Source organism: Oryzias melastigma, linkage group LG1 (genome assembly GCF_002922805.2).
Source record: "Oryzias melastigma strain HK-1 linkage group LG1, ASM292280v2, whole genome shotgun sequence".
NCBI classification, from domain to species: Eukaryota; Metazoa; Chordata; class Actinopteri; order Beloniformes; family Adrianichthyidae; genus Oryzias; species Oryzias melastigma.
Window position 1 is genome coordinate 29,255,607 of NC_050512.1, and position 17,137 is coordinate 29,272,743.

General features: G+C 37.7%; 2 protein-coding genes across 2 annotated transcripts in view; both read right to left on the minus strand.

Moving 5' to 3' along the window:
* Nucleotides 1-3,354: 3,354 nt before the first annotated feature.
* On the minus strand, nucleotides 3,355-6,432 carry LOC112157464 (uncharacterized protein DDB_G0283697-like). The gene is made up of 5 exons (XM_024290216.2): nucleotides 6,398-6,432; nucleotides 6,032-6,202; nucleotides 4,270-5,883; nucleotides 4,120-4,180; nucleotides 3,355-3,713 (listed from the first exon to the last, which is right to left on the minus strand). Exons 2-5 carry the CDS (start codon nucleotides 6,189-6,191, stop codon nucleotides 3,644-3,646), a joined length of 1,905 nt encoding a protein of 634 aa, XP_024145984.1. The 5' UTR covers nucleotides 6,192-6,202; nucleotides 6,398-6,432; the 3' UTR covers nucleotides 3,355-3,643.
* Nucleotides 6,433-13,482: 7,050 nt separating this feature from the next.
* LOC112157332 (sarcoplasmic reticulum histidine-rich calcium-binding protein) overlaps nucleotides 13,483-17,137 on the minus strand; it is a 33,937-nt gene continuing 30,282 nt past the window's right edge. The window contains exons 4-6 of the mRNA XM_036213953.1: nucleotides 14,422-15,751; nucleotides 14,265-14,325; nucleotides 13,483-13,846 (exon numbers count right to left, since the gene is read on the minus strand). Coding sequence (XP_036069846.1) covers nucleotides 13,777-13,846; nucleotides 14,265-14,325; nucleotides 14,422-15,751 — 1,461 coding nt within the window. The 3' untranslated portion in view covers nucleotides 13,483-13,776. The remainder of the gene's footprint in view (nucleotides 13,847-14,264; nucleotides 14,326-14,421; nucleotides 15,752-17,137) is intronic.

A 17,137-nucleotide genomic window follows, 5' to 3' on the forward strand; every position in this document is an offset into this window, starting at 1 on the left:
TCTTTCATATGAAGACGGGGGCCGCAAATTATCATCCTGCGGGCCGCAGATGGCCCGCGGGCCGCGAGTTTGAGACCCCTGCTCTAAGTTCTTTCAGTCTTAAGATCATGTTTTTTTGTGCGCTTTCTTCCTTTTTCAACATTTTTATCTCCAGTTTATTTCATAGACTGATTACAACATTTTTACCATTTTTGATGCTTTTATTTTGAAACTGATTTTCAATGCTAGACCATTTGGTCAGTTTCATTGTCTGGCCAGCTTGCAATTTATACGTTTTGGTCACAAAACGGAATAGAGAAATCGTTCAACCACCCCAGAAGCTAAGTGACTGAATGGAGCAGAACCAGCAGAACCCACAGGTTTCTGGTGAGGAACCTCCTTCACTTGTACACCTGGCTGAGGATCTCGCTTCACGGCCCTCCTGAAGCATCCAGCCAATAATGGGATTAGAACCTAATTTATCTTTTCTTATTCATATTAAATTATCAGTTTTTTTTACTCTACTAAGACTTAAACAATCTGGCAAACTTGCATTGTGTTTAAAGGCACCAAATGACTGGAACAACCTTCCTCAATCATTGCGTATAAGATCCTTCCCAGCATTTCATCTTGGACACGCATGCCACTGTTTTCAGTTTTCTTATTTTATTTTGGCGTTATTTTAATGTGTTATATTTGCATTTATATCACTTCTTTTCCTAAATGGATTTGCATTTTGTTTGTAAGAGTTATGTGTAGGAGGGGTGTATATTGTGAGCCAATGTCTTTTGTGTGAATGTGTATGAGTGTTGTCTTTTTGAGTCTTTTAACGTCAAATTAGTTTTGTTTCATTTTCTTCGCTGATTTTTTTTAATCTGCAATTCTTGCTTAATCTGTTTAGATACTGGAAAGGAGGACCTTCTCGAAAACGAGATGTTTCATTTCAAGAGGCTTTATTCTCCCATTCTTGATTTAAATGTCAAATAAATAAAAAAAACTAAAGCTGCGTTTGCTCACTTCTCCCTATGAACTCTCCTCAGAAAGTTGGACCTTGATATTAGGTCAGTTCTCTTGCTCCCTGCCTTTCCCTCAGCCTCCTGTACCAGCCTGTCTGCATCCCAGTCCAGACCCCCAGACTCCTCTTGCAGGGAGCTCTTTTGCAGCCTTAGCTTCTTAAGCTAGTTCTCCATTCCATTTCTCGTAGGAGCCTGGGCTTCTGCCTCCATCTTCTATCTTTCTAAGTCCATTCTGTGATGGAGGTGGTACCACACAAACTAAAGCCCAGCATGATACTCTGCTCCCTGCCTGGCTGGCTTGGTGTGGCCTCCTCTGTTGTAAATAGACAGCAGGTGCTAATCAAGGCACATTGGCCACACCTGCCAGGTGAGCCAAAGGAGCTGGATGGAAAGGAGGCCAGGCAGCAGAAGCAGGACGTGACACCTCCTCCCATAAATGTGAACATGTGGCATTGATGAGTCCTGCAAAACAGCGCGCACACACACACACACACCCATGCATTCACAAGAAATAAATAAAGTTTAACAAAAAGGGGCAAGAGATGCATCCAAAAAAATATGTGAGTGAGGCAGGGACAGCAAACCACAAAAAAAACAAAAAAAAAAACAAAACTGGTGTCCAGAAAAGCTCAAAGTGTTAGTACAAGAAACAAAGAATCCTCAAACACAGCACTAACATGAAATACAAAGAAACCCTCAACACAAACCAGGTCAAACACAAGGGCAATACAGGCTGCTTAAAAACAGACCATTAAAAGAGGACTGCCCAAACAAAAATCCAACTGGTCATCCTGGTAAACATCCTAAAAGCTCAGACGAAGTTTCAGCACGAGGTTCTAAAAAAAAATATGCCCCAAAGTGACAGCATTAGGAACAAGAAGAAAAAGGAAAAAAATAAACAAACAAAAAAACCCAAACAAACCCCAAAACAAGTACCAATGACACCAGTGTGGACAGAAATCCCCAAAACACCATGGCAGAAACAAAAACTGGGGCAATACAGGCTGCAAAACACAAGCCACCAACTAGGTGAGTTTTCGGGTTAGGGCTTATGTACGTCTCCACTGAGATGTTATAAATGTCAGAGGTACGGTCAAATTGCAACTATATGTAAGGAAAACAGAGATGCCCGAGATGTGGTGGGGAACACAAAATGGAAGAATGTGATGAAACTGCAGTCAAGAACGGTTTCCAAATGAGAGTCAAGTCTATCAAAAATGTCCTGTAAAAGTTTCTAGATGAGAGATAAAGAAAAAAAAAGACAGAATTAGAGTCACGTTAAATCTGACAGACATTTCCAGTTTCCCAGCTTCCACCATCAAAAACTCCTAAATATAAACGTAAAATAAACTAATTTTGCCTCCTTGCAGCGACTAAAACACAAACTTGTGGCTTTTTGTCTAGGGGAGGGGTCTTCAACTGAAATTTAAGGAGGTCCAGTTAGGAAAGATTTCTAGAAGTTAAGGTCCGGGGAAAAATGCGTTATATAAGATATTCAGTGTAATGTATTTTAACGTAGCTGAGGATTGGTGACACATCTGCCACCACCTTTCCTCAGTTCAGAAACATCTTCATCTGGTCAGTAACTTTATTTGATTGACTCTTCATTGTCTGTGAAATGTTTGCAGCTGCTTTAAAGTAGACTTTATGATTTTATTTTCAACTTTTGAGATGTAATAAATAAAGCAAAAACAAAATGACGTAACAGTCAAAACATTTGATTTTCTAAGAATAATATAAACCCAAACGCATCCTGTCTGTAACTTTATTATTGTCAGAGCATGTGAAACATTCAATAATCTGTCGCCACATATTATACAGAGCGATTGAGTACATGGAAAAAAACTGTCTCCGTAAATCCATGTTTGGAGAAAGACTCCTGGTTGTGTCTGTAAAAAGCAGCTTTATGCTTATGTTAATAATAAGAATGTGTTGTAATGAAACCAAGAGCTGCACCATGGTCCCCACTGTATTAAGTTTGCGTAAAGTTTGGACCAAGATGTTGGGTCATGCCGACCCAGAATCTCGGTCTGTCAGTTGTGACCCTTGATCTAATGTAACATTTTTTAATATTTTTTCTCCTTTATTTTTCAGATTTATAAATCATTTTTGTCTGGCACTGAGCATAAATAAATAAAGTATATTTATCTTTTTTCTCTTGAAATATTTGAAGACATTAATTTGTAATCTGGTTTGTGCAGTTGTATCACCCAAATCACAGTGGGTGTTAATGTAGAATTGCTTGCAGTTTAATTTTTTTCTTTTGCCCTAGTTGGATATAGAAGTTGTTTGATACTCATTCTCAAAATGGACAAAACTCTGGTGGGCCTTTTAAAAAAAAATCAGGAGTGGCTACAAGTTAAAAAGTTTTACATTTTATTGACTTATTAATGCAGACAGACACACAAAAGACATAAATTAATAGATTCTACAGTCACCAACATAAATATTCCTTTCTGTTATTGCTAAAACTTTTAGCAAATCTATCAACTTCACTGATGTTTTTATCCTACATAATGTAAAAACAATCAGCAAAAATAAAATAGCCTAAAGCAGAAAACGCCAGAGAAACCAGAGTATGAGGAACTTCCCATGACAGCTAAGATTCCAGCATGAAATGTTACATGTAGAAAGCAGGTTTGACCTGCTTATTCACATTCATCAAAGTAGGTGTCCTGTTGGTCTGAGCAGCTGCTGGAGACTTCATCCAGGATTGATCTGTTAAACGAAGAAAAAACATCAACATCATCAGCAAAAGTTACAGATTCAGTATTTAAGATTTTGTTCCTATTATCTGGTTTCAGTGTACTTGAAAAACTCTTTTGGAAAAGACCAAATTATTTTTATCAACTCTGTGCGTGCTTCAACAGAGGAACCAAGTTTAACATTGGATGACACTTGGAGGCATGGATACAAACTGCAGATAAAATCTTTATTCTTTAGTATAAATTGTATTGGTTAAGAAAAAAAGCTAAACATTCAATTTTTCTTGGAAACATGCCTTTAAATAAATCAAAATTAGACCATTTTTTTAAGATTTGTGTTTAGTCTAGTGGTAAACAGAAGGGCAATTTACAGTGTAAGGCAAAATGTTTTAAATAGTAAAATCTTTGAAGTTGCTTACCTCCAGTATCCTTTGTATGCGAAGCATTCAAGGTCATCGGTGATGTCGTCATCAATGAAGGCTTCAGGGAGAATAAATAATCATTAGAACATGCAATGTGGCCTACTTTGATGGTATTTAACTTGACACATTGATTGTGCAAAAACTCACCTGAGCAGTTTGTGTCACAGAGATTCTTGGACAAGCCGTTGCCTGAATCACAGAAGAAGCTGTCAGAGAGCTGGAAGAGCCCGAAATAGTTGCTGGGTCCCTGATTCTGCTCCATGTTGTACTCCTCTTGAGATGATGATTCATGGCTGTGTTTGCTGGGCTTCTTTTCCTTCTTGTTTTTCTGTTTGCTTTCCCCACTTTCATTACTTTCATCACTGTCCCGTCCTTTGTTGCCCCTTCTCTTGTCACCACGTTTCTTGTTGTCTCGTCCCTTTTTGCCTCGTCTCTTGTTGCCCCTCTCATCAGATGAAGCGTCTCTCTTCTGTCTTGGGTTTCCCGACACACCGTTTGACATTTCAGTGGTTCTAGAACTCTCTGTTGGTTTGTTTACTGCATGGTTTTCCATGTCATGGCTTTCCTCACTGCTGTTGTCACTTTCATCACTTTCGTCACTGCCTCTTTCCTTTTTGCCACGTTTCTTGTCGCCCTGCTTCTTGTGGCCTCGTTGCTTATGACCTTTCTCTTCAGATGAAGCATCTCTCTTCTGTCTTGGGTTACCAGACACACCGTTTGACATTTCAGTGGTTCTAGAGCTGGCTGTTGGTTTGTTTACTCCATGGTTTTCCATTCCGTGGCTTTCCTCACTGCTGTTGTCGCTTTCTTCACTTTCGTCACTGCCTCTTCCCTTCTTGCCACGTTTCTTGTCGCCCTGCTTCTTGTTGCCTCTTTGCTTATGGCCTTTCTCTTCGGACGAAGCATCTCTCTTCTGTCTTGGGTTACCAGACACACCATTTGACATTTCAGTGGTTCTAGAGCTGGCTGTTGGTTTGTTTACTCCATGGTTTCCCATTTCATGGCTTTCCTCACTGCTGTTGTCACTTTCGTCACTGCCGCGTCCCTTCTTGCCCCGTTTCTTGTCGCCCTGCTTCTTGTTGCCTCTTTGCTGATGGCCTTTCTCTTCGGATGAAGCATCTCTCTTCCATCTTGGGTTTCCAGACACACCGTTTGACATTTCAGTGGTTCTAGAGCTGGCTGTTGGTTTGTTTACTCCATGGTTTCCCATGTCATGGCTTTCCTCACTGCTGTTGTCGCATTCTTCACTTTCATCACTGCCGCGTCCCTTCTTGCCACGTTTCTTGTCGCCCTGCTTCTTGTGGCCTCTTTGCTTATGGCCTTTCTCTTCGGAAGAAGCATCTCTCTTCTGTCTTGGGTTACCAGACACACCGTTTGACATTTCAGTAGTTCTAGAGCTGGCTGTTGGTTTGTTTACTCCATGGTTTTCCATTTTGTGGCTTTCAGTTTCAGAAGATCCATGTCCTTCTTTACTGTTCTTCCTTTCATGGCTTTCATCGCTGCCCTGTCCCTTCTTGCCTTGTCTCTTGTCACTTCTTTCTCTAAAGTCTTTCATTGAAGCCCATCGCTTTCTTCTTAAGATGGGAAGAGTGCTGTTTATCATTGGGGCTGAGGAGATTGTGGAGTCAATGTCTTGGACAGTAGCGGTTTGGTTTCCTTCAGACGCTTGTGTTGTTCGCCTAGCAGCTGCAGTTGGGAGCACAGCATTTCCAGTCACCAAGTTGGAGTCAAGTTGGGATCTTCTCTCTAGTTCACAAGTAACTGCAAAGAAAGCAAAAAATACAAGACACATTTAGGATTCGTCAGTTTGAGCCCTTGGGTTCATTAATTGCTCCTTTAATGTATTTTTCAATCACATGATGTTCAACGAAATAACTCATACTCAATGCGATGTAAATAGATTTCTTACCTAGAGCTAGGATTTGGTCCTTGTATCTGCCATACTTTCTGGGCAGAGGCAGAACCTGCTGGAGTTTCTGCTTCAGCTCACATTTGGAGACGATCCTGCCTTCAGAGATGTTGAGCACGAGAGCGGCTCCAGTCAACGCCAACAGCAATCCCAGCTTCATGACTCCAAAGTCTGCAGCAAGGATTAAAAAAAATTAACAAGGTAAGCAAATGTTGCTGGTAGAAAGGCTCAACTAATTAATTTTTTTTTGTTTACAAAAACATAATAATTTCAAATGCACAAATAGAAAATAAAAAAAGTTAATTTAAAGAGTTAAAATGTCCCAGACAGAACTTGAAAAAAACTGTTATTAAAAAGGACTCTCACCTTTTTGCCTTCCTGCTTGTCTTTCTATCTTGAGGTTTTTCTCTGAGTGTAAAGACCAGAGAAGTTCTTGCTGCTTTTATACTGTACTAGCAAATCTGCCGATTCATTAAACCGGTTTTATTGTCGTCATTGTTTCTGCATTCTTTCAGATGGAAACTTTTAAAGTCGACAAAATGCATTCAAACGTGGTGCGTTCATTATTTCACTACACATCAATTTCTTTTAAAGCAAAAAATTCAAACATGTAATCTGTTATAACAACATTTAAAACAGCTCTTCTGTGATGTCCTTCCTAAACTGAAGTAGCATTTGATCTTGGTTGAGCATTTTGTTGACGTTTAGTTCTTAATTTATGCAGTTTAATCCAAACAAACTTTTACATTTAAATCCGTCCACAAATGAAAGCAGCCGACCAACAAGTATGCAGCCCACTTCTGATTGCTGATTCAGCAGGTGATTTTTGGCAATGCAGATTTATGGAGGATTTGATAAAAAGAAAACAAAGGAGAAAATCTAAGGAGTAAAAGTCTGAGCTGAAAATGCAAAGAGAATAAACCAAACTAAATTCACAGTGAGATGTTGAGATTTCAAGCTTTAATATAAAAAATAAATCTTAATTTTAGTTTCAAAATGCTGAATCATCATGATCGCCTAAAACTGCTGTCAATCAAATGTCTTTAACAAAAAAATGCTGTTGTGGAAAGAAATGTTCAGTTGTTTCACATCATTGACTAACAGACCATCAGGATCATCTTGAGCAAAGCCTGCACATCAACGTGATCTGATCTGTCAGAAGAACCTGTTTGGGTTGCATTCATGTTCTATGGACGTTCTTCACATTCTTGAGTAATTGTAGCCAATGACACTTTTTAAAGTGAAGTCTAAAGAGCCGGAGAGGGGTGTTCCAGTCTATATTTTTAGATTGTTTTTTTTTTCTTTTTTTTACCAAGTGTTAACTTGAATTCTGTTGAGTCATTAAGCATGCATTTATACACCTTGTACATGTGTGTGGTCATTGTTGTGGAAAGTGTTCTCTGAATTTATTCACAAAACTATGTTGCAACAGGGACATGAACGTTTTTCCAGAAAGGATGTCAAAACAGTTTAATGTTCAGAAGATTTTTGCATCATTAAACTCCTAAGAAGTTCGGATTTTTGGATCAGATCTAAACTGTGCTGCCATATTCTTCAGTTGTACTGCACACAGGGCCGGCCCTGGAAATAGGTGAGCTAGGCGGCCGCCTAGGCAACATCTGCTGGAGGGGTGCTAAATAAAATGATTATTATTATTTTCTTTTTACAGTTTGACACCCCACTCCTTTCCTGTAAAATTTAAAAAATGTAATAGTTAAAACAATAAAAATAGCTAAAAAGTTAGACATAATCAATTTTGCCTTGTGCTGTGCCCCTCTTTGCCTGATGCAGTCCGTGTCGAAGCTTGGTGGAGGAAAGGAGGAGGACGGGCCGCAGTGTGGTCACTGCTTCTTTAAATGTTAAGGTTGAAAAGTAGCAAAACAAGCCCTCAGGGACAACTTTAAGGTCAAAAAAGGAAGGAAGAGGAGGAAAAATAACATTGTTTTTTTGTTGAAAAGGAATAATTTAACTGGCAATGTCGTTTTTTCTTCCTTTCCCCTTTTTAAACCCTTGATGGAAATCTTTAAACCTTAAACACTGGAGATGACTGTCAAAACATATATGCCGTAGTTGCTGAACCACATGTTGATGCAGTGGTTAATCTGGCTGAAAGGGCGGAGGTTCGCATCCCGGCTATAGGGAAAAGTGTTTTTATTCTTAAAATATTTTTGAGATGGTTATTATTAGGAATGTCCCGATCTGATCACTTGATCGAAAATCTGGCCCGATCACGTGGATGATGACTCCATCGATGGCGGATGTTGTCCCCCAATCAGTATCAGATACTTAATTTATTCTTATTATGATCAGCGCTTTATAATTCATGCTTATTATTCCGGATAAATACTCCACTAGATGTTTGCATGCCATGAACAGATGTTGCCTTAAAACACAGCAGAATACAGCAGCAGTTTAAACAGGAGGCTAACACAAATAATTCAGTAAAGCTAGCGATATAATCACAGGTTCAGATATCCGGGATCAATAACTCTTTTAAAAACGCTTTAAACTGACAGCAGGTGTCTCTGTTGAAAATTGTTTTTTTTTTCTAGTTTATATTTGGTCTATGTTTAGTTGTTTATTAAAGCTACTTCACAGAAGAGTTCTTTTTAAGTTTTTATTGATAAAAGCAGGTTAATGAAATATAAATAAGGGACAACAAAATCTGTGTATTCAATTTGTTAATGTTTTAAATGTGTTACAAAAGTATCGGTTTAGAACTCTGTATTGGCAAATACACAAAATCAAATGTCTCGGAATCGGATTGGCCCCCCCCAAAAACAGATTGGGATATCCCTAGCTATTATTTAATCCTTGACTATTAAAATAAATAAATACTTATTTCAACATTTTCCAGGCAGCTGCTGTATTTCTTTTTAGTCGGGTTGTGGTATTTGTGTGTCACGTATTGCCTAGGGCGCCATGCAGCCCAGGGCCGGGGCAGCCACCACAATACCTCAGAAGCTTATTCCAGCTTAAGGATATATATATATATATATATATATATATATATATATATATATACACATATATATATAAATTAGGGGTGTAGTAAAAAATCGATTTGGTGATATATCGCGATATTTTTTTGATGATACTTGTATCGATTTAAAATGTTGACATGACAATATTTAATTATTTATGAGCGTCCTTCACCGTCTTGCTTTTGTTTTTCACTTCAACCTCCAACCGCTAGTTGGCAGCATAGCGCACTGAGCCTCTTTGAGCAGCTCCACACCACGACCAAAACAACAACCAGCTCTGTCAAATGTTAGCCTCGCAGTTTTAGTTGTTACGAGACATGTACTACTTAGTTTTGACGTGGAATGGGTACTAAACCAAACTCTGTTCCACGTTGCTGCTAGTATCATCTAAAAATGTGGATTGCGGAGCTTTGTAGCGGCTCAAATAAGAACGAGTGAAGCAGAGCAGCTCCACAGCGGGTCATGCACGGAGCCTCCATTAGAATGCAAAGATTCTACTGAACTTCACAACTACAGATTCTAGTTGAGACCTGATGGGTCAGAGTGATGTGTACAACACTCTGAAAAAAGGGGAAGGTTGTAGTGATTAGCAGTGAAATACGCATTTACTTTACCTTTTGAGAAAACTTGAGCTGTAGCGCTGTCATGTAAATAGAGCATCTGAGCCACATTCATCCCATCATCACACTGAAATGTTTCTGGAAAGAATGGGTTTGTTTTTCCTTCTCCTTTAAAGCAGGTTTATGAACAGTTTAAACGCTAGATTTATCACTCTTGCAATCACACTTTTAAAAACGTATCAGTTCATTCTATTTTTACTTATATTAAAAAAATATTCATCACACAATATTGACTGTTCCATTAAAAAACAAATATTTAGTAATTTACCAAAAGAAAAGTAGCATTAATTTCTGGATAAAAGCAACTTGTAAATGAGATAGAGTCGCTGTGCTTAATGCTGTGATCATTAATTACATAAAATACATTTTACAGTGTTTTACAATGACAGATTAAAATTCAGGTAGATTCAATTCAAGTCATACTCTAAAAATGAAGGGAAAATTGTGCTGCTACAGTCTTGGGAAATATCGCAATACATATCGTATTGTGAGGCATATATCCGGAAACGTATCGTATCACTAGACTCTTGCCAATACACACCCCTAAAAAGTACAAAGTACAAATTTCTACACACTCGATAGTATGTGAGACAATGGAGGGACTTTGCCATGTTTTCAATTGGAAACCGCACTGTCATTGTCAACAGTGATGAACTTCAACCCTGCAGAGCACATTTTTTTTGTTTGACGGCAAAAAACAAGACTAGAATAAGTTTCCTGTTTTTTTTTTTTAAACTTCATGTTTAGTTTTGGGATAAATTAAAATTAAAAACAGAGCTGCAAAAGTCTGTCTTCAAGTTAAAAAGCAATAATAACAACATATAAAAAAGATGATTATGAGCTTTTAAAATAAGGTTTTAAAAATAGTTTTATAGGATTTTACAGTTTTAAGTGAAAAAAACTAGATAAATACATATTTTTTTGCTAAGAAATCAGAAAAACTCTGTAAATATTTTTTTTCTTCATGTGGAAATATCATTTGAAGAAGGGACACAACTTTGTTTTTTTCTTTTACTTTAATTCCTAATATCTTAATGATACTTGAACTTTGAACATCTTTGCAAATATGTTATTGTATGTAGTTGATAAATGTATCTTTATTTTCACATACATGACAACATTTTCACAGATTACAATTTGTAAATCCAGATTAAGGATGTCAAATAAAAAACATAAAATTCTAACTTTTTATCAAGGTAATTTTGGACTCAAAGTAATTCAGTGAGTATTTACATCAATAAGAATCAAGGGGTAAAAGCTTTGTCATTGTTTGTGTTTAGAAAGCTTTTGCATATCAAGTTTTCACACTGGATCGTCTTGCAGAAGGAAAATAAAGAAAGGAAGAACATGTTCCCGACCAATCAGGTTTCTTTAGGCACACAGCAAAGAACAGGTTCAAAATGACTTTGCTGTTTACTTTGTTTTTTTTGTTTTTTAGGTTTTTTAAATATTAAGAGTTATTGTGTACATTTAATGTTCTCTTTATTTATCTTTAATTTTGTTTTTTTAGAGAGTTGCTGAACTTTTCTTTACGATCCCTTTTAGAATTACTAGGATTAAAAGTAAAGTCATCCTTATGATCATATTGTGTTTTTTTCTCTAGATTCTCCAAAAGTTACTTTTATGTGTTGATGTTTATAGAAAGTTGGCATTTTAAATCAGATTTTGTATTGAATATGTGTTGTTGACATTTTATTGTTGTTTTAAAAGCATTTAATAAATTAAATCTTATCCAGAGATATTAAGCTATAGACTTTTTGGCTGCTCGACATTATTGTTAAATTATACCTATTTATGTGACAATAAGAAAAGAGTTAAAGAGAATTTATAGGTTTTTGAGAACATTTTAATGATCTGTTTTAAAGGTCGCCTAAAGTGTTATTAAGATGTTGACTGTATGCATTGCGCAACAAGCAAACAAACACAAAAATTAATTCAAGTTTGGTCAAAGATATCTTTCCTACAATCTGCAGTATAAGTAACGTCAAGCCAAGTCTATCTGGCGTCACACATCGCAGTAGCTCGTGGTAGAATAAGTTTGTTAGTTTCTAGACCGTTTAGCTCCTACACATTTTGATTTAATTTAATTGATTTAGTAATAGGGGCACATAATAAAAGTTTTATTCTTTCTTCTCCTTTTCATTTATTAACTATGTTTATATAGTATTATTTTGATGATATGTAATGTTCCCAAATGAACTAAAATTAATAAAAAAAACTGCAAGCTTAGATTGAGCCATTTTAGACTTTCTTATCGCATGTGTGTGATGAAAATAAGCAAAAAAACAAAGTAAAAAATGTAGAAAAAAGTATTTTATGAGCAGAAAAAAACAAGAAATACTATAATGACTATAAAATAAGTAAAATGTTGTTTCTAAAATGTCAGTGCTACAAACTCTCTCTTTTGAATTCAAAGGAGGATGACTCTGTGAATTCCAAACACATTTTCATTGTTATTCTCTAGAATGTGACATATAATTGCTCCGTGATCAGGAAAGATCTGTGTTAAAACAACAAATGAACTCAATGACGTTTTTAGGGCACAAGAGATTTCTAAAAACACCTTTTTTAAAATCATAGTGTCTCTTTGTGCATTAACATGCACATCTCGTTTAAACAGCAGTTAAAACTATCCTTCACCTTATTTAAGTAATTGGGGACGTCGTAGAACAGCTGCTGTTAAAGTATTAACAGTCAAACACAGTGGTGGTAGTGTGATTGTAAGGGGTTCAATGGTTTGTAATAAGCATTAAAAACAGAGAACTCTTCACTCAACCTGAAAACCCTAAAGGAGCATATCAAACTACTAGTTAATCACTTGAATGCTCAAGAGCACTTGGGTAAGGCAAAAAAAAAAGTTTAGAAAATCAAAACAATTTTAAAGTGATGACTATGTAAATAAAATATTACAGTGAAGGGAAAATCCTTGCCTGCACGTGTCTGAAAAAAGCTCATGTGTTTAGTCTAATCCAAACAAGTTCTTCCGGAAGACGAGAACATTTTCTTCGCCCTTTTCTAGTTTAAACATTCCAAAAAGAAGCTTAGCAGTATGTCAGCTATGTACAGCACACATGCACGTGTTAACATGTGAACGCTGTGAACTTTTCACAATGATTTTTTGCTTTGAACTTGTGTCTCTTTTTAATTTGTAAAGGAAATATGATTTTAAAAAGATCATTCAAAACATGTAATCTGGGATCCAAACCTGATCTATAATGGTTTGGTTGAAGCATCTAGTTCTCTGAATTCTATGTTCATGAAAACATGATCTTCAGACCCTTAAAGTTGTTGGTGTTGGTCTGTAATTTTATTTAAATGTTCGCATATTTAAATTGTCAAAATATCTCTTAAAAATGAATTTGTATTTCGCTATTGGTCACACCCACCTTTTCACAACAAAAAGCCTACATATTATTGGACAATTAAAAAAATAATCTCGAATCTATCAAAAAGAAAAATGGTTTAGCTCTTGGATTGTTATTAAAATTGATAAATTTTGCAAAACTGCAATGAAATCACTTTTTAACCATGCGAGTCATGTGATCAACAATCGGATAACGCGCTTATCTTAGTGGATGTCATAAGTGGTCCCACAGCTCATAAGAAGTTGATCATTTCATGCAGAACTGTTGGATCTACAGTAGGGCTGGGAATCACTGGGTACCTCACAATACAATGCGATACATGGCTCATGATATTGACAATATCGCGATACTGCGATAATTGGTAAAAAATCATCTCTAACAACTAACATTATATAAGAGAAGAAGTTGTAGAAGTTGTTTGTAACTTTTTTCAGAGTAGTGGTTCTTTAAAAAAATGCATCAACCACAAGGACTTCAACAAGTTAAAAAGCTTTAAATTTTATTGAGTTATTAATCCGCACAGACAAACAAAAAAGACATAAAATAATATATTCTAAAGTCACCAACATAAATATTTATTTCTGTTATTGCTAAAAGTTTTGGCAACTTTATTAACTTCACTGATGTTTTTATCCAGCATAATGTAAAAACAATCAGCAAAAATAAAATAGCCTAAAGCAGAAAACGCCAGAGAAACCAGAGTATGAGGAACTTCCCATGACAGCTAAGATTCCAGCATGAAATGTTACATGTAGAAAGCAGGTTTGTAGACCTGCTTATTCACATTCATCAAAGTAGGTGTCCTGTTGGTCTGAGCAGCTGCTGGAGACTTCATCCAGGATTGATCTGTCAAACGAAGAAAAAACATCAACATCATCAGCAAAAGTTACAGATTCAGTAATTAAGATTTTGCTCCTATTATCTGGTGTCAGTAACGTGAAAAAAACACTTTGGATATGACCAAATTACTTTCATTTGACTTTGTGTGGGATCATCATAGGAACAAAGATTAGCATTAGATGACATCTAGTGGCAAGAACACAAACTGCAGGTAAAATCTTAATTCTTTAGCATGAGATGAATTTTTTTACTATAAAGCTAAAGAATAATTTTTGGGGAAAATATTTTATTAATGTGCCTTTTATTTGCTTAAAATAAACCAGTTGTGTAAAAGATTTGCTTTAAGGCTAGTAGTAAACAAAAAGGGATTGACAGTGTAAGGCAAAATGTTTTAAGAAATAGTCAGATAGAACGTTATGCTTACCTCCAGTATCCTTTGTATGCGAAGCATTCAAGGTCATCGGTGATGTTGTCATCAATGAAGGCTTCAGGGAGAATAAATAATCATTAGAACATGCAATGTGGCCTACTTTGATATTATTTAACTTGACACATTGATTGTGTCTTGTGTAAAAACTCACCTGAGCAGTTTGTGTCACAGAGATTCTTGGACAAGCCGTTGCCTGAATCACAGAAGAAGCTGTCAGAGAGCTGGAAGAGCCCGAAATAGTTGCTGGGTCCCTGATTCTGCTCCATGTTGTACTCCTCTTGAGATGATGATTCATGGCTGTGTTTGCTGGGCTTCTTTTCCTTCTTGTTTTTCTGTTTGCTTTCCCCACTTTCATTACTTTCATCACTGTCCCGTCCCTTGTTGCCCCTTCTCTTGTCACCACGTTTCTTGTTGTCTCGTCCCTTTTTGCCTCGTCTCTTGTTGCCCCTCTCATCAGATGAAGCATCTCTCTTTTGTCTTGGGTTTCCAGACACACTGTTTGACATTTCAGTGGTTCTAGAACTCTCTGTTGGTTTGTTGGCTCCATGATTTTCCATGTCATGGCTTTCCTCACTGCTGTTGTCGCTTTCGTCACTTTCGTCACTTTCATCACTGCCGCGTCCCTTCTTGCCACGTTTCTTGTCGCCCTGCTTCTTGTGGCCTCTTTGCTTATGGCCCTTCTCTTCAGATGAAGCATCTCTCTTCTGTCTTGGGTTTCCAGACACACCGTTTGACATTTCAGTGGTTCTAGTGCTAGGTGTTGGTTTGTTGGCTCCATGGTTTTCCATTCCGTGGCTTTCCTCGCTGCTTTTGTCGCTTTCGTCACTTTCGTCACTTTCGTCACTTTCGTCACTGCCGCGTCCCTTCTTGCCCCGTTTCTTGTCACCCTGCTTCTTGTGGCCTCTTTGCTTATGGCCCTTTTCTTCAGATGAAGCATCTCTCTTCTGTCTTGGGTTACCAGACACACCGTTTGACATTTCAGTGGTTCTAGAACTCTCTGTCGGTTTGTTGGCTCCGTGGTTTTCCATTCCGTGGCTTTCCTCACTGCTGTTGTCACTTTCATCACTTTCACCACTGCCGCGTCCCTTCTTGCCCCGTTTCTTGTCGCCCTGCTTCTTGTGGCCTCTTTGCTTATGGCCCTTTTCTTCAGATGAAGCATCTCTCTTCTGTCTTGGGTTACCAGACACACCGTTTGACATTTCAGTGGTTCTAGAGCTGGCTGTTGGATTGTTGGCTCCGTGGTTTTCCATTCCGTGGCTTTCCTCACTGCTGTTGTCGCTTTCGTCACTTTCGTCACTTTCTTCACTGCCTCGTCCCTTCTTGCCCCGTTTCTTGTCGCCCTGCTTCTTGTGGCCTCTTTGCCTATGGCCCTTCTCTTCGGATGAAGCATCTCTCTTCTGTCTTGGGTTTCCAGACACACCGTTTGACATTTCAGTGGTTCTAGAACTCTCTGTTGGTTTGTTGGCTCCATGATTTTCCATTTCAGCTTCAGAAGATTCATGACTTTCTTTGCCTTGCTGCTTTTTCTCGTGGCTTTCATCGCTGCTGTTGTCACTGTCTCCACTTTCGTCACTACTCTGTCCCTTCTGGCCTCGTCTCTTGTCACTTCTTTCTCTAAAGTCTTTCATTGAAGCCCATCGCTTTCTTCTAAAACTGGGAACAGTGCTGTTTATCATTGGGGCTGAGGAGATTGTGGAGTCAATGTCTTGGTCAGTGGCAGTTTGGTTTCCTTCAGAGGCTTGTGTTGTTTGCCTAGCAGCTGCAGTTGGGAGCACAGCATTCCCAGTCACCAGATTGGAGTCAAGTTGGGATCTTCTCTCTAGTTCACAAGTAACTGCAAGGACAGCAAAAAAGAAAAGACACATTTAGGATTAGCCCTTGGGTTCATAAATACCTTCTTGTGTTTTTTAATCACACGATCCTCTATGAAATAACTCGTACTCAATGTGATGCAAATAGATTTCTTACCTAGAGCTAGGATTTGGTCCTTGTATCTGCCATACTTTCTGGGCAGAGGCAGAACCTGCTGGAGTTTCTGCCTCAGCTCACATTTGGAGACGATCCTGCCCTCAGAGAGGTTGAGCACGAGAGCGGCTCCAGTCAACGCCAACAACAATCCCAGCTTCATGACTCCAAAGTCTGCAGCAAGGATTAAAAAAAATTAACAAGGTAAGCAAACGTTGGTAGAAAGGCTCAACTCACCCTTTTAATTATTATTTTTTTAATATAAACATACTAATTTTAAATGCATAAACAGAAAACCAAAAAAGTTAATTTAAAGAGTTTAAGTGTCCCAGACAGAACTTTAAAAAACTGTTGATAAAAAGGACTCACCTTTTTTATCTCACTGCTCGTCCTTCGATCTTGAGTTTTCTCTTCGAGTGTAAAGACCAGAGAAGTTCTTGGTGCTTTTATACTGTACTGACAAATATGCTGATTCATCAAACCGGTTTTATTGTCGTCACTGTTTCTGCATTCTTTCTGATGGAAACTTTCAAGTCGACAAACTGCATTCAAAGGTGGTGCGTTCATTACCTCACTACAGATTAATTTTTTGTAACCCTTGCGCCATCCTAGGCTTGTTACATTAAATGCGGGGTCATCTGGGCCCCACAAGACAGCGCTTTCCACCTTTGTCCACCATTGTCACTGGAGGGAACACACAGTAATATGAGGGTGGGGTCATCTGGACCCATTGGAGAGCATGAGGGTTAAAACAAAATCTCAGCCGCATAAACTGTTTTTACATCTAAAGCAGCTCTTGAAATGTACTTAACTGAAGCAGCGTTGCATTTTGGTTGAGCATTTTGTGCATGCTTAGTTCTTAATTTATGCAGTTAGTCTAATCATGGAGGATTTCATAAAAA

What these genes read in the sequence shown, in the direction of transcription:
- LOC112157464 (XM_024290216.2), bottom strand. Translation starts at nt 6,191, where the DNA reads ATGAAGCTGGGATTGCTGTTGGCGTTGACTGGAGCCGCTCTCGTGCTC. An exon ending in CTGTGACACAAACTGCTCAG is followed by an intron (nt 4,181 to 4,269) that starts GTGAGTTTTTGC and finishes TTCTCCCTGAAG; the next exon opens with CCTTCATTGATGACGACATC. An exon ending in GCATACAAAGGATACTGGAG is followed by an intron (nt 3,714 to 4,119) that starts GTAAGCAACTTC and finishes TTCGTTTAACAG; the next exon opens with ATCAATCCTGGATGAAGTCT.